At 38.0% G+C, this 17530-nt stretch overlaps 1 protein-coding gene across 2 annotated transcripts; it reads left to right on the top strand.

Annotated features, from left to right (window-relative positions):
• Positions 1–674: 674 nt before the first annotated feature.
• LOC105048967 (uncharacterized) lies at positions 675–16414 on the top strand. Of its 2 annotated transcripts, none has more exons than XM_010928475.4 (8): positions 675–943; positions 2354–2453; positions 9586–9833; positions 10656–10775; positions 10916–11054; positions 11446–11585; positions 11710–11745; positions 15307–16414. In XM_010928475.4, the coding sequence occupies exons 2-8, from the start codon at positions 2378–2380 to the stop codon at positions 16123–16125; spliced, it is 1578 nt and encodes a 525-aa protein (XP_010926777.1). In that variant the 5' UTR covers positions 675–943; positions 2354–2377; the 3' UTR covers positions 16126–16414. The 2 variants fall into 2 exon arrangements, with proteins under 2 accessions (XP_010926777.1, XP_010926779.1); XM_010928477.4 differs by having other exon boundaries at positions 679–943; positions 2360–2453.
• The last annotated feature ends 1116 nt before the right edge of the window (positions 16415–17530 follow it).

Here is a 17530-nt window from a genome sequence, read left to right as displayed (position 1 = left end):
ACCTCACTTGGCAGCTTTTCGGCATCGGTGTTGGCTCCGCACATGACCTGGTGTAATTAATTTGCGCAAAGGTTCTTGGATCTTGGAGCAAAGAACTGCTGCCGAAGCCGGTGACGGATCGGGAGAAGGAGGAAGCTGAAGGAGAGGAAGGTGGAGACGATCGTTGGAGGTGTCCGACGGTTGCGTCATTGCGGTCTTCATGGAGGATGTGGGCGAAGGAGCAAGAGCTCCTTAACCCAATCGGGTGGAAGGCTTGAACGATCGAATATGGAAGCTTAGACGATGAACAGGATTTTGTAATCATACGCGGCTCGCTCTTTCTTTAAAACCCTCCATGTGATCCATCCTTTTTGAGGTACACATGGCACAATCATACTTATCTGAGGAGCTGAGTTGGCAACGCTATAATATTCTTCCATAAAATATCATTAAATATATAAATATATAAATATATAAATATAAATATATATATATATATATATATATATATATATATATATATATATATATATATATGATATGATAAAGTTTTTTTTTTTTTTTCTCCATCGGATATTGTGGAAAAAGAATTACTCATTTTCCCGCGTCACGTGAGCCCAGGAAGAAGGCACAAAGGTTGGTTTTTTTTTGGGGTCGATAGAGTCAATCCAACTCGTTCATCTCATCAGAAACAGTCCAAAACCGCTTTACCCCACACGCAGCTTCGCTCAGCCCCAGGCGCTCCTCTTCTGCTCGTCTCTCCGGAGGTTTTGAGATCGAGAGTTAAAGAAGAACCAAGCCACACTCATTTCACCGCCTAAGAGACGGGAAAATTGTACTGAGAAAGCGAAACCTAAATTTCTCCTTCCCCTCTCCTCCAGCGACCATGAGAAGAAGCCCTAAATCCTTCGGCTCTCGTCATCTTCGATTCGCGGTTCTGTTAGTGCACCGTTGCGATTAGAAGGTCAGTTCCCTTGAATTTTGCCTGCTCGAGAGTTTTCTTCTCTTTGGTCTTTTTCCCAAAGAAATTTTGTTGATTCTCTAAAACCTACTTCCAAATCTAGTGTTTGTCTTGTTGATTTTATTTGTTTATAGACACTTGGAGGGCTTTCTTCCGCTAGGGAAGAAAGATGGCGGATGAAATCGTTTGTTATGAGATAAACATTTGACTTTTTTTTTTTTTAAATTTGGGAATTGTTTCTTGAGAATTGATTAGTCATCCTGTTACTATTGAAGTTGTACGGACAAATCAAGACTAGTTCCTTTTTTTAATTTTTTGTGTTAAATTTATTTGAGATGAGGAGTTTGATGGTTCCATCGAGAATTTTAAAGCTATCGGTGATTAATGACTACCATTTAGGTTTCTTATCTACTCGTAGGACGGGTTCTGGTACCATCTTTAATAGCCTTCTGCTGGCTACGGCTGTAGTCAGTAGGACAGCCAAGTGACTAATTGTTAATTTGAGGGAACTAATTACTAAAAGTTCATACTTATGAAACTTGGTTGATGATAAGTGGCATTACTACCCTACCCTTTGACGAATGCCTCGAGGCCTACTGGTGAAATTATAAGGTGAGGCATACACATCAGATTTATAAGTTATTTTTGCATGCATGTGTTATGCTTTATTTTGCACCGTGGTAGACATATGCCATAAAATATATTTACTTGAGGTAACAAGCAGAGGAATATGTTTCAACATTTGTTTTTGGATATTACCATGGTCAGTTAACCCTCTCCAGACCCCAAAATGGCAGGAATCTCGTTACTGGGCCGCCTCCCTTCTAAGTTTATGTTTCCATGATGGGTGGACTGAAATTCCAGACTTCGCCCTTGCTAGAATATGTTATTGTACAGTTTTAACCTTATGTCTTTTAGCCTCGTAGCCTTATATAATCATCGTGATAAGATTATGAATAACTAAAGAAGGGTATTTTTAGTACATTTGCTTAACGACTTGTACAAATTTGGAGTATGTAACATCAGGATATTACTCAGCAACTTCTAGTAAGATAACCAAGTGCAAACACCATGCTCATTTTTTTCCAAATATTTCTATTGTATAAAGGATATCCATGAACCTTAACCTTAGTATTTAAGCTCGCACCTTTTGTCATCATTAGTGTTAATGCCTCCCTATACTGCCTTTTCTAAATACTGTTCTGGTTATAATCAGTTTACATCTATCACTATAGTTGTCTTGGAAAGAATAAAAATGATAGCCAGGGGATTGGCAGAATTCTTAATTTGATATGGTAACAGTTTATTATTCCTTCAATATGTCACCTCCTTCTTTTACCTTCTTGAAGTGCATAAATAATGCAAGCTGGGTCTCTTATGGTTTTTGCTTCTATGCTATCTATCATATTGAAGTTGCAGGTTTTTGGACTGCAAAAAATGAGTGGCTTATTTAATGGGCAAATTTTGGTGGAGAAGCTTGGGAAGCTCAATAGTTCGCAGCAGAGCATAGAAAGTATCCTTTCCATTGTGTCGTTATTGAAGGAGTGAATGAGTAGTTTTTTTTTAAAATAACTTTTAAATGTATGACAGAGGATGATTATATGTCACATTTAGTTAAAGCTCCCTAATTAGCCAAATAATGCTTGTCTATGAAGGATGGAATAGGAAAGATTTATTATTGTTTTTGAAAATTTTCAAATCAATTGATTGCTCGATACAGTCGGTGTTAAAGTACACTTGCTATTGTTTCTAAGGTACAATCCTTGCCTTATAACTCCACAGACAAATTCTAACCATTCTAAAGGAAATACAGTCTGTCCATGATCTTGTCATTTGTTCTCCATGCCCCTCCTTGTGGGCCAATCTGCCACCCATTTTGTTTCTTTGTAAGTAAAGGAAAACTTGATTGCTTTATATTAATTAGTTAGCCCTCTCTTATCTCAGATCTTATTCAGCAAGCCTGAGAACCGTCACGTAGCACATGTTTTTAATGCGTCTGGTTCAACTATACTTTAGAATTCTATCTTGTGGTCCTTATCCCCCAAAACTTATCTTGACGGTCATTGGCCCCATCTTTTGCAATACTTTCAACAAGAAACAATTTTCATTAGCCTATATGGTTGTACTTGAGTGATCTTTTAATGAGACAAGGTAGTAAGTTCTCTATCATAAATTATTTTCCTCACCATCTCTACCCTTGGAACTTTCCATTCCACTAAAAATGTTTCTTTTCATTTCTAGCCCCTCATCCTCCCCCACCCCAAAAAAAGAAAAAACAAACAAACCACCACAAGTGAAAAAAGGAGACCAAAGACAAGGTCTCATCCACTTGCAGTATTTTGCAAGGTCAAATTTACTTCTTGTTACAGTTTCTAATTTTGATTTTCACATGTAGCTTTCCATATAATTCATACGCTATAATAATGAATACCTTTCAATTATAATAACTCCAACTAAATTTTGTAATCATTCTTGTATGTTAGTAGTGTTGTTGTAAACATCTGTAGCCATAGTTCGTTGTCTCAGTTACAGACCCCATATACCAGTATCATCCTATTATAGTATCAGCACACCTAGTATAGGAGCCGGTTCAGTGTATCGAGTGTTGGTATGGCCTCCTATCATGTATGATTGGGGAACTACTAAACGACCTAAAAGGGGAGACTGACTCTGACCTTTCAAAGTCCTATCTCATCTGGTTGATAGTTGAAGGTACGTGCGATGGTACCATCGACATAAACGAGGTTGAGCATATCTTTAATGATCTCAAACTAAAGCATACCTAAAGCTATTGGTATGAGCGTGCCCTGGATGTGAGATTTGAGCTAGAAGAAGATGAGGATCTATCACCAGATGAGGAAATAGAAACAACTAAGTATTAGTTAGGTTTAGGTTGCGGAAATGGTAGGTTTAGTATCGGTATGATATAGTACAATCAGTATGTACCGGTACCAACCGCTACAGCAAACCTTACTTGTAACGTTCTTAATCCCCTCAAAAACTACTTTTTAATTTTGGAGACTTAAGGATTATATGCTTTTTGTTCTCATGATAAGGCCTATGTGATGGAGTATGAAAGTTAGTCTATCTTTAAATTTTGTTTTCATTATTATTATTTTTTAATTTAGTTGTTGATTTAATGTACCATTCTGAGTAAAAATTCATGGCCAAGAACCCTGCTTTACTGTATATTGTGTTAAAAATGATCACTAAGATTTTTTTGTTAAATTTATTAGAAATTTTCTGTGTGTGATTTTGTTGGATTTAAATTTTGTTATTTAGGAAGGGATTGGACATCCATATCGGAGATCTGGTATCTTGTTACCAATAGCTGTAACGGGACGCAAATCAAGAAATATTTTCCTTCTTTGTTGGCTGTGTCTTTTCTTTTCCCTAGGACTAATCAATACGTACGCGCACGCACTCAGACACATGCCCCATATTTTAGTTGAAATTATCATTAAGTCCTGCATAAAGTTAACTAGAGTTCCAGTGCTAGACTGAACAGTATAACTTTCTAGAATTTTCTAAACCTTGAATTAATGCCATACGAGTAACCTAATAAACCCTGGATTCTTTTTTCTCAAGACTCCCACCTCTCATAAAAGCCATAAACATTTTTTTTTGCCTCTTATAACTTTTGTAAATTTGAAAAAGGTAGGTTCTGGCCCCATTTTGTGTAACAAGATTGTAAGGTGCATTGTTTCCCTAATTTCTCCTAGACTTGAGTTCCTCCAACACACATGTTGTGCACCAAACGTTGTTGTATGTCTAGACTACACCTTGGACACTTCACATCTTAAGTGCAGTTTGACTTTATCCATTTGTGTTTTTGGTGGCACTTTTTTGAGCATAGTTTCTCATTTTTTTAAAGAAAAATATAATTTTAGGCCCCTTTAAAATTCTCATATCCTTTGTTGGATTTTAATCCCTTATCTTTGTCAGGACAACATTCTTTTGTCAGAAAATTCTATGCTGACTTTGAAATGACCATCTAGGGTAACATTCTTTCTGAAGCAATAATCTTAATCAAGAGCACTCCAACCAAGGTTTTGGAAACCGATACCGATGGTCATACCGGTCATCGGTCGGATCGATATTATATCGGTACCATACCGACACACAGTATGGTAGGCGTGCCGGCTAAACCAGCATACCAATTTTTTTTGGATATTTTTTATTTTTTTTGTGGGTGTCCAATCATATTTTTATGGATTATTGATTGAAGCTCAAATTGATATTTAGTGATATTAATTAATATTCGTATCACTCCGATACATTTTTAATCGTACGTGACACAAATCTAAATACGACATTATGTTATTTAGCATCCTAAATAATCAATATATGGACTAGATATCATTGGATCCTAAAATGCTTAAATTAATTAAAAAAGTCTAAAAATTTTCAATATATATCAATCATTAAAATCTGATCGACCGTTGATATCCATAAATAGCAGGATCATTTACATAGTTAGAAGGAACATCAGTATATCCTTCTAGCTAAATAGCATTATAATCCTTTATGCTCATTCCATAAGGTAGGCATGCTGGATCATAACTCATCCTCGAACTTTCACTGAGGTCCTGGCTCTGAGAGGTATTCTCGGACTGATAGCACGATTGTGAAGGGATTCATTCAATTTTTTTTATATTTTTTAATGTTTTAATTATTTATTATTATTTTTTAAAATAAAATATCTTAAAAAATTTAAAAAATTATGAAAAAAATAATTTGATCTTAGATCCATGTAGAATCCTACCATAAATGCTACATATAATTTTTTTAGATAGTGGACATGCATAAAATACTATTTTTTTTTTCAAATTTAGGTCTAGGCCACTATACACAAGATATGTTAAAACTTTGATAAATGGGCATCAAATTTATGTCAAAAGTAGCTTGCAAGTCTCTAAACGATAATATGATTTTATAGTTATTTTTTGAAATATATATTTTTATAATTTTTTATTTTAAAAATATATTTTTAATTTAAAAAATTATATATTTAATGAAAATTAATAATTTTAATGTCATTGTGTAGATCATCCATAGATCTATAACATATATTAAAATCATACCAAAAAAATTTTTTTTGACATAGTTTTTCTTTGTTTTTCCATTTTTCATAAATTTTTCAGAAAAAAGAAGAGGGAAGAGAGGAAAGAGAGCTAGGAAGGAGAAATATATCTTTAATCCATATTTTTTTGGAGTTTTCTTGCTGCTCTCAGTGTTAGGGAGTGAGAAAGAGAGAGATTGAAAAACACATAGAAGTCTCGAAAGACTTCTTCTTTGTGTCTCAGATATAAAAACAGCCCAACATGAGTTGAACTGTCTAGAAAGATTTCTTCTCTATGTCTCAGACATAAAAACAGCCCAACATGATCTGAACCATGTGGTTCGGCTCGAAACAGCTGTATACCATCTGGTTCAAGCCCAAACCATCTGGTTCAGGTCCGAACCGGATGGTTCATAATATTTTTTTTTTATTTTCGAATGCTGAAAATCAGACCTGAACTGATTTGGTTTGATGTAGGTACGGCTCGGTATGGTCCAAACCGAGCGGGTTGATTTTCAAAATCATGATTCGAACACTATCTTCCAAAGTTTGTCATACCGTGCCGAACCGGCCGGTACACCCCATCTCGTATCGGATCGGTGGGGAACTGGCACAATTCGGTTTGTTAAATTGGTACACTGGCGGTACTGAAGAAAAAAGAATGAAAAGTGAGAAAGAGAGAGGGGAGGGGAGGGAGGTGGGAGCCGTCGGAGGTCGGCTGCGGCCGTCGGAGGGCTTTCGAGCCCTGTATCGCCCGATAGGACTTTTAAGAGAGCAAAAAAAAGAGAGAGAGCGCTCGGAGGGGGGGCGGGGAACCTACCGGACGGACGGTGCCTCCGTTGCGAGGCTCCCGGTGGCCGGCGAGCTGACGCCGACGGTCTGAGGGCGGTCGAGCGGGCGAAGCCGCAGAGCGGCTCCGCCTCCTTATTCTTTTTCGAAACAGACGACGTCTGTTTTGATTTTTTTTTTTTGTTTTAAACTTATGAAGTCGGTAACTGGATTGTCGACTTAAGAATTTTTTTTAAAAAAAATAAAAATCGTGAAGCCGACAAATCGTTTGCCGACTTCACTTAAAATCATGTTTTTTAAAAAGTTTTGCGAAATAGGGGCGATGCCCCTGTTTCACGCCTGCGGTGCCGCGCCTGTGGACTGCGCCCTCCGACGGCCACGGCGGCCAGTCGGAGGCCTTCCGACAGCTCCGCCGGCTCCTTCCCCTCCCTTTTTTTTTTCTTCCTCTTTCTCTCTCTATTTCTTTTTTTTTTCTTCCGGTTCGGGTCGTCAGTTCGGTACGGTATGAAACCATACCGAACCGTACCGTCGGCCGGCCAAAACGACCGGCGGTACCGGTTCAGCATACCTTGCTATCTTCTATTTGGATTTGGGCGAAACAACTAAGCAAGTGATTGAGTTCTGACTCCTTATCATTATTTGTCAGCATTTTTGCCAACAAATTCTCTTCTTCCATGATAATCTGAATAAGTATGCTTAGAAATTTAGTAGTTTATTCTGTACTTATTTATCCTCTAAAACAATAATCTTGTCACCTAATGCCACTTACTAAGGTTCTGAAATGTGCAGTGGTATGTCAGCAAATGTGGTACGACATAATGCACATGAGGTATGTCGGTGCTTGGAGGGGGACATGTGATTTGCATTTCGGAAATATTTAAAAAACAAAATACATAAAGGGGATACCATTAAGTTTTAGAACTAAAAAAAATTAGTAAAAATTTATAAAAATAAGAGGAGAAAAAGGAAAAGATGTGAAGTAGGTGAAAGGTTTTGTTGGGGGGGGGGGGGGTTGGGTGGGAGGTGGGAATGAGAGGAGGAAGCACGCTAGGGAGAGCAGAGGAGGAAGAAGAGAAAGAGAAGGTGAAGCAGAGGAAGAAGATATGAAGAGAACTAGAAGAAGAGAAGAAGGTTGTTGGGTGGGGGGGATAGGGTAGGGGCTGTCTGTTCTGTGTTTAGATTGCTGCCACTGACCATTTTGAATTTTTCAGCTACTCCTTACTAGTCATGTACAAATTTCTCTACAATGTTGTGCAAGCATTTGTTGGCTTATTGATTGGACTGATAGCTTCCAATCATACTTCTTTTGACAATCTATTACCTTTCAACAACTTCCCAGTGTACTCCCATCTGCAATACCTCCTGTATGCTAGAGGGACACTGTTAGCCCAAATCACCATTCTTTTCTTGCTATTAACTGACTATGCTGTTTCTCCAGCTTCTGGTTTACTATTTTAGGGATTTGTCCTATCATTCTAATTCAAGCATTTTCCTGTCTTCTGGGTATGCTAGTCAGTATTTATGCAAAACTATGGTAATGAGTTGTGGGCTCTAATATTAGTAAATTAGAGAATATAATGAGCTTGAAAAGGGAGTATTAGGAATTCCACTACCACGGGTTCCACTACCAAAGGACTATTTATTATGTTTATTTGTTATGCATTGACAAGAAATCATTAGAAATTATATGTCAGCTTTCTATACCTCTAAGGCAAGAGGAAACAGATTCTAGATTTAAAATTTTGAAAAATAAGGAAAATCTGAAAAAAATAAGGAATTGGAGATTCTCAAAAATGAGTCTCCAATTTCAAATCCCCATGTGAAGATCTTGATAACTCCTTCTCTCCCTCCCTCCCTTCCTCTGGATGGTTCTTTTGTTGTTGTCCACATGTGCATAGCACATGCCTTTTGTTTGTTCAAAAATTATTCATTGAATATGTCTACTACTACCTGATACTTCTTTCAGGTTATGCTAGATAGATGGTAAATCTGATCTTCTGAGAATTGCTTTTCAAGAGTAAGTCCAAGGACTTGTATGATACCATCGTATAAGATATCAGGGTCCACAATCTCGGTATTGGGTACTGTGTTGATACCTTTCCAATTTGGTATGGTATGGTGGTATGCTCCCTACTAGCCACGTTTTCTCATTTTTTTGTTACAATACTGCCCAAAACCGAGCTGTAAGGTCGGTACGGTAGGGTACACCTCCCAATTTTGGGCAGCTCCAGGTGGTATTGTATGATTCAGCTAGTGCATGTTGGCGTGGGCAGTTTTGGGGTCTGTACCGACCTGAATGGTGTTTTCATATTGGTTTTGACCTGTTATGGGTTGGTATGCCCTGAATCAGGCAGTTCGGGGCGGTATAGCAAATTTTGTATGATATTTTTTTGTAGTTCCATGTATATTAAGTGTCATTATTCAAAAAATTGGTACTTTCTTTTAGATGAGGTATTTTTCCTTTAATTGGCATTACTAAAATTATGTAACATGGCTTCATGTTACATTATGTTTGGATAGATTTTCAAAATTTTGGTTGAAGTCATCATAATTCTGAATATGCTTCTTTCAGAAATGGCCGTTATTTTACATGTTAAACAAAACCATTTCTACTCTTAAAGCCAACATATAAGCCCCTCTTTTTCTTTTCTTTCTTTCTATCTCTTTTGATATCTATGTGGTTCTGTTGAGATTACTTGGAGTTTGATCCATCATGAAAACTTTGTCTTGGTGTCATACTCCACTAGCATTTATAATTGAATGATCTTGAAGTGGCATACTTAACACAAATAAGCTTTATCACATTGGTGTATATTCCATAGAAATAATGCAAGGCAAGTTGTGGAAACATGGGATCGGCAATTTCGTTGTGCTCCAAGAGATCAGCGAGTATCATTTCTATATCTTGCCAATGATATTTTGCAGAACAGTAGGCGAAGGGGTTTAGAGTTCATTAATGAATTCTGGAGGGTTCTTCCTGGTGCACTTAATGATGTATTTGAGAATGGGGGAGAGTTTGGAAGAAACACTGTACTGAGACTGGTATGTGGGTCATATCATTACTCCTGTTTATGACATTGTTGGTTATTTATATCCATAGTAGTAATATGCATTTTTCAAAGCTACTTATTGACAAGACTGTTGGTTAGAATTGTTATAGCTTTCACCAAGTAGTTTTTCATCATGACTTTTTTATGCATGGATGGATGTGCATGCTAGTTTGCTTGAATGTCTCTTGCCTATGCAAGTGTATCAAATGCATATGTACGAACTTTAGAACACATATGTGTAGGATATGCATGACTGCCCCGAACCCATATATGATGATGCAATGTTTCATTTCTCTTACCTTTTGATGAAATTTGCCTGAGGAATTTGTTTGTATGTGGATATGCATGTGCTTGCCTATTTTGTTTCTATTATTTTATTTCTTCATGCTTTTGTTGTTGTAGCTAGATTAGCAACAAACCAAACTGTGGAAGAGGATTTACAACTTCACAACCTTCGAGGAACCTCACTACATGTATGCATGTGGAAATCTCCCTCACCCTTTTAACCCAGTTGATTTTGGAACTTAAAGTGCTCTTCATTGTTACATCGGTGAAAAAGTTATAACTGAATGAGTGTTGATAGGTACTGAATGTTTGGCAAAATCTTACTGGATAACATAAATGTGTTATTCTACAGTTCATTCATGCAATAATTTTAAATTTGGATGTCTCATCGATGATGTGATTTTATGTTGAAAAGATTGTTCTTTTATCTGAATTTTGTATTTGTAGTGTAATATCATGTTTCCTGTTATTATCAAATCTAATTTATATGCTATCTTCTGGTTTTCTCTACCATGTATTTTCTATCCAGGTTGACATATGGGAAGAACGTAAAGTCTTTGGTTCTCGTGGACAAATTCTTAAGGTAGAGCTTTTGGGAAGGAATCAAGAGGGTAGAAATAGAAATGGAAAGGGCATCAGTTACAAGTTGGTAAGAAACATCAACCACATACTAACCAGTGTGAGCATGCCCTAGTATGCTAAAATGCATATGCATAATCATAAAAATTCACATGCATTTTTTTGCTCAACTTTGTTGTTCAAATATTTTTGTATGTTTTACATTTTCAGAAGCCGCCTAGTGCAGAACTACTGGAGAAGCTCATTTCAGGTTATGGCCATGTTTATGATATGGATGAAGATGCTTTATTTGGAAAATGCCAGACTGCAATTAGCTTTGTTGAGAAAGTGGAAAAGGACTTCAACTCAGGTGAATGCTACCTTCTTATAACCAATTAAATATTTTGGATATATTTTTCCTGCAATTTCTTAGCCTAGTCATGCTGTTCATAGCAAACTGATATATATGACCGATAAATATCATTATCTGTCAGTTGGAGTCACATGTGATACTCCATTCTGTTCATTATACTATAAACTCAAGATAACCAGGTTTCTTTAGTTAGGATATTTTCCTTCTATTGTTCTTTATTCTTTGCTTAAATAGTAAAGGGTTCGTTTGGTAGTTATCATGTGCCTTGCATTACTTATCAAAATGCTTAGGAACATATTTTTGCATTCATTTTTCATGGTATCATTGCAATTGCAACTTACCTACATATTCCTTAAGGAATTTTTGAATTGGTTTTTTGAATGGATAGGTAATATCAATGAATCTGCAACTGCGGCGGACTTGCAGCTGCAGCATGGCATACTAAAAGAATGTATAGAACAACTGAAAGCTGCTGAATCATCTAGAGCCACTCTTTTATCCCATTTAAGAGAGGCACTCCATGACCAGGTGGGACAGCTTATGAATCTTATCTCCTGAAGGCTTTCAGTAGAGTAAAACAACGTGTAGTATTACTATTTTATTAGATATATTTCTAGTTTGGTTATTTGAACTGGCTTAAATTGGTTTTCAGGAGTTGAAGATTGAAAAAGTCCATAATGAACTTCAGGTATTCTTCTTGTTTAGCAATCTTGTTTGTTTAAATTATGATGTATTTACTCTAATGTGATATTGTGGTGATGTTAACTTTATCTGAACCTTTCAGTACTTGAAAGCAAGGTTTTACATCCTGATGGGATGAGGGCATCCTGGCTGTCCCATCCTATTTCTGTGAGAAAATAGGATCGGGATGGGTCAGAACTCTGAAACCGTTCTATGCAGAGAAAGAAGAAGAAAGGGGAAAGGAAGGAAGATGTAAAAAGGGAAAAAGTGAAGGGAAAGAAGAAGAATAGACATAAAAGAAGGAAGGGAAGGGAGAAGAAAGAGAAAGGAAGGAAAGAAGGAAGGAAAAAAAGAGAAAGAAGAACAGAAAAGAAAAAAAGAAAGAAACGAAGGGATAAGAAAAAGAAAGGAAAAAAAGGAAAGAAAGGAAGCTAGAAGAAAAAGAAAGAAAAGAAGGAAAGAAAGAAAAAAAAGAAAGAAAGAAAAAAAGAATGGGAGAGAGGGAGATGGAGGATATCTATCGGGGTGTATGATTAGAATAGTTGTCGGGACGGGATGGGATAGTGGGGTATATCGTTTCATGAAGATACTAGGACACCTCCATCCCATGGGATTTAAAACCTTGCTTTGGTGGGAGTTGGTTATCTAGATGCTGGATCTGTTGAGTTTGCAAATACATATAAGCTCCATTTTTTATAAATGTATTAGACAATTTCATTATCCTAGCTGAATGAATTCTATGCATATTTATATGGGAAACCATTTACACATCCATTTAAAATCATCGTAGTCAATGGTTTAAAAGAGATTTGAGAAATTCAGGCTTGGAATTGTTTTGGCCTGTCATATTTGGGACTGGTTATTAGTTGATTTTTTTTTTCTTTTACGTGATCATAGTAGATATTCACCATTCAATTGCAGCTAGAGTATCAAATCTGGATTGAGAATACTGAAATTACATGAAACTCTGTGAGCAGTAAATTTAAGAGTTTTACAGTATCTGCTCTCATTTAATTCTGTACATAATGCTAGACTTTTTTTGCTATTTATTTATGCTCCAACTGAAGGATTGCGTGAGATAATAATATGTTGAAACTTAGATTGAGTGCACACTTTAAGTGAGAAAAAGTGAAGAAAATAAATATTCATGACATGTAAGGTGCTAAGATGATTGAAGAAAGTGAGGAAAGAGAACTCGCAAAGAGTTATAGAATTGAGGTCTTAGGTCTTGATTGTTTTGCAGAAAATTGACCACAAAAAGGTTGAAGAAGAAGGGCTAGGCCTAAGCCTGAAGACCCGATAGGACTCGATTGCGTTGTGACCCAAGTTGATATGTTGGTGGAAGTAGGGAGGCCAAGGTGGCATTACTTGGCAGAGGAGAGGCAGAGAAAGAGAGATGGGGTGGTGGCTGGAGGCTTGGGTGGTAGGCAGGGAGGAGGGAAAGCACTGAGAGAGGGGGAGGGGGAGAGAGAGTGGAGAGGCTGCAGCTGTCTCTTGCGAGGCTGGCTCTTGCGAGAGGCGCTGAGAGAGAAAGTGGCGTATCTGGCTTCGGTGGAAATATAAGAGGGAGAGAGAGTAGTGAAGGATAGGAGACATATGGAAAAGGGGTGGGGGGGGGGGGTGAGAGGGAGGAGGATGAGGAGGTGGTCGTCGGAATGAATCTAGTGGGACGACCAGTGGCATCCATGAATAGAGAGGAGATTGTGGCCCTTATCTTTCAGGGATTTAAGGCTTCCAATTTTGTTCCTTAACCTTTTTAATTTTAAATTTCAAATTTTGAAAAAAAAATGAGAGAGAATAATATATAAAAATTATACCACTGTTACTTGGACACTCGTATTTTGCTCAAAAACCTATTGGTTACACTTCCGAGTTTGGACATTTGAATATTTATGAAGTTCGGATTGGAGTAGAGTTGAACTCTTCCAATAATGAGTTTGTTGAACTCTTCCAAGGATGAGTTTGATCCCGTAATTTGATATTGGGAGTGAATAGTTTTTTGAGTTTGTTAAAGATGGATGTATTGAAACATTTTTGAAAAATATTATTTTGCTAATATCTTTAAGTTGATTGGGAAGTTTGAATGAGACACATATATTGAAAGATGTTAGCAAGCAGTAACTTTTTTTAACATCTTTTTAATGTTTAAACACAGATGAGCCTTAAAGGTATAACTATATAGTCCAGTTAAATTTATATATTATTGTGCATTTCTTGGTATCTCTCTTTTTCTCTCTTGCTGAATAGGCCATTGGATACATGTGTGGATCTAATTCTTGTATCCATGTCATGCAACACTGTAGGCCTGAAAAATTGAGGCCGTATCTTACTTGATTGGCTGAAAACACCACCCTAAGCTTGATAAATATTGGGTCAGGCAGGGCCGGCTTTGCACAGGTCTGCTTCACCTTGATGATGCTACCATGCTATGTCTACCATAATCCACTCCACCATCCTACATAACTACTTTAGTATCATGCCACTTCTGTGTTGTAATTTTAAAACATCCCTTCAGAAGGGCATTTGGATTCCTCTATCTTAGTATCGTCAAATTAGAAGCTCATGATATTGTTACTTCTTCTTTTTTTTTTTTTCATGGACTTGGCCAATACAACCATAAAAGTCAGACTAGGCTAGGTCTATATTTACAATTACCCAGAGCACCTTCAGAGTGGGTCGGCCTGAATCCTATAGAGAGAAAAAAAAAACCTGCTAAGGTACTCTGGGTATTTGTAATTATAGGCATGGTTGTATTGGTCTAATCCACAAATTCCATAGGATTTTGGATCCAACCATCTAAACAGGCCCTTGATAATGTTTTACCTATTGTTTTCATGGAAAATGAGCAAAAGTCATTATTCATTCGGGTATTCGTCATTTTATGCTCCTGATACTACTATGTTATCCTTCATCAAGACGCCCTAACTTGTCAAATTTGCTAAGAACCGCTTCTTGAAATATTCTGTTGTATTCATTTTCTTCTCATCGAATAATGATTTGCCAGCTATCCATCATCAGACCAGTCACCAGTCTTTTGCAGTCAAAAGCAGCACATGGTTGCCAACAGTGCCTATGGCAGTCTAAACTATGAACCTTGTAATTACCTGAACAGAATGCATTGGAGTTAACATTTTCATCATTATGTATTTTACTACAAATTACTACGTACTTTGCCAGACAGAAATATACATAGAATGTGGATGCTGGACATGCCCTTTGGTGGCAACCATTAACAGGAAATTTTCCAATAGTATTTCTATTTTCTAGTATTACTTATGCTATTTAGTGTTCATATCAATAGAATGTTTCAGTACTAATTGCAGTTCGTCTGTCTTTTAAATGTCTGTCTTTTGATGTCAAGTTTCGACATGCATTTTTGAGATTGCAAGAATCTTTAGACAAGAATTCATAGAGAGGAATTGTCCTTAAACAGTTTGGACAAGGATTAGTTGTTATGCTCCTTGTGAATCACTTAGTTGCTCCATGCATCAACTGCTCTTAGTAAATGCTCTCTCAAATTCCTTTTCAACGTCATCCAAATTGTTCAAGGTTTCTCTATTGTTTCCAGGCTGTGCAATCACGATATGAACAAGCTGACAACATCTACCAGCAGCTACTCAGCCACAACATCAGACGGTCGCCCCCTGAGCAGACACCAAGGGAGTCATCATCGCCCTTCTTCGATGCCCCTCCTGGTTTTGTCCCGCAGTCCAGTGTTGGTGACGGAGACAAAGCACCATCAACCCCAGTCAGGTACAGCCAGGAGGGACCTCTCGCTAATAATGATTCTTCTCATACAGAAGAGCACCGGAAAACAGCTGCTGCTTCAGTGGCAGCAAAGCTTGCAGCATCCACCTCGTCTGCCCAGATGCTCAGCTACGTCCTCTCCTCCCTGGCTTCGGAGGGCGTCATCAGCCAGACTGTGAAAGAGTACCCTTCTGACAACAAGAGGCCTAAACTAGAGAATGATGTGCCTTCTTACATGCCACCACCTCAGTCTCAGACCCAGTCTCAGACTCAGCCACCCCCTCCACCATTCCCACATCCTGATATGCTGCATCAGCCGCCACCACCACCATCACCGTTACCGTCCATGAGTCAACCAATCCCCAGTGTTCAGCCACCACTACCACCAACTTCATTGCCACTTGTACCTCCACTACCAACCACCACACAGCTTATGCAAGCTGCTGCTGGACCTATGACTGCGGTGCCCTTCAGTTACGGCTCAGCCCCGCTGCCTCTGCCTGGCTACCCGGTGGTTGGCATGCCTCCTTACTCGAGCGTGCCAAATCCCTACCATGGTTTCCAGGCTTCAGATGCTGTTGGTGGTCTCTTTAGCCAACCACCATTGCCAACAGCACCACCACCAATGACTCGGCAATGATAAGCTGGAGAGTGGTCGAGCACAAGGAACAATATGATGATTGAATGATGCGGAGCTCTTACAAGTGGCTGATATGAACTGTTGTTGCATCTGAAGAATTCTGTTGGTCGTGTTCACATTGTATGCTTCATTCTGATTAACTTGTATACATGTACATCAAGTCATATCATCTAAAGTGTTAGAGGTGTTGAAGAGAGTTATTTAACCAAAGATGGATTGAAAATTTAGATTTGATAGATAAGTGAAGCAAAACTTTAATCTAGAGAAAGAAGTTTGAGTTTTGAAAATATATTTGAAGGCCATGGTGAGGGGGATGGCCTTGGTCCACCTCCATTGTGACTTTGGTTTTCATGGGTTTGAAACTTTTTAAAAAAAAATTCTTTTCAAAGTGGGCGATGAGGCTTTTCCAGTGATTTCATCATCCAGTTCCTTAAAGGAAACTCGCATGACTTTAACGAAAGACTTGGCTATGACAATAAGAGAAGGGTTTAGGTGATATAATAAGCGAAATGATGCACCTTCTTGTTTCTCAAAAACGTATGGTTCCTTCATGTTTCTATGTCTGATGTTAGTTCAATTTCTCATAATCCTGTGTCTGTAGGAGCTACCAATTTTAAGTGGGTTTGGAAATTGAAAGTTCAACCGGGGGTTAGAATGTTCTGGTGGAGACTGGTTTGGAACGAATGGTCTTGTAAAACGGAACTGTCTGGAAGAGATAATTCCAAACAATGAGATTTATTGTGAAATATGTCGTCTGGCGGAGGAGGATTGTGATCATGTGATCGGTTAAGTGCTCCTTTGCAGAAGAGTGTTGGACCCAAATGAAATACTTTAGCAACAATGGCTTCTATCCTACCTCCCATCGATGCTGATTGATTTTTTGTCTAATGGAAATATGGGAGAGGAAGCCAAAGCTTTGTTTGCTTTGATGCATGGCATATCTGGATAGCTCGCAATGAGCGATCGTTTCAGCAAGTAGTTCAGTCCCCTCATCAGCTAATTATAAAGATCATTGTTAATAACATGAATTTTGGGCATCATAATAATTTCAAGGCTTTGGCCTCCCATCAAGGTACTGGGGCAGTGATATGCAGCATTTGCAGCCTTCTAATTCATTTAAGATGGTGTTGTGACTGCCTCTCTTTCTGAGGTGTTGAAGGTTAATTTTGATGCTTCTGTTAAAAATAACCAAGCAGCAGCAAGCTTCGTGATTAGAGATGATATGGGGAGATTGGTTCGAGCTGGTGGCAAATCTTTGCTGCCTTCATCTGTCCCTATGGCTGAATTTACTGCTGTCTGGTTGGGACTAAAGATTGTGGTGCAAGAATGTACTGCTGAACAAATTTGGCTTGAGGGGGATTCCTTTACAGTTATCAATTGGATCAAAAATTCTACCAGCTCTAAA

Source organism: Elaeis guineensis, chromosome 7 (genome assembly GCF_000442705.2).
Source record: "Elaeis guineensis isolate ETL-2024a chromosome 7, EG11, whole genome shotgun sequence".
In the NCBI taxonomy this organism is placed as follows: Eukaryota; Viridiplantae; Streptophyta; class Magnoliopsida; order Arecales; family Arecaceae; genus Elaeis; species Elaeis guineensis.
Note: the sequence above shows the minus strand (reverse complement) of the source record. Positions and strands in the feature narration are given on the sequence as shown.

Bases quoted from the DNA above. Each gene is read 5' to 3' on its own strand.
- LOC105048967 (XM_010928475.4), top strand. From the start codon at position 2,378: ATGAGTGGCTTATTTAATGGGCAAATTTTGGTGGAGAAGCTTGGGAAG. The intron at 9,834-10,655 runs GTATGTGGGTCA...TTTTCTATCCAG, and splicing joins GAAACACTGTACTGAGACTG to GTTGACATATGGGAAGAACG. The intron at 11,055-11,445 runs GTGAATGCTACC...TTGAATGGATAG, and splicing joins GGAAAAGGACTTCAACTCAG to GTAATATCAATGAATCTGCA.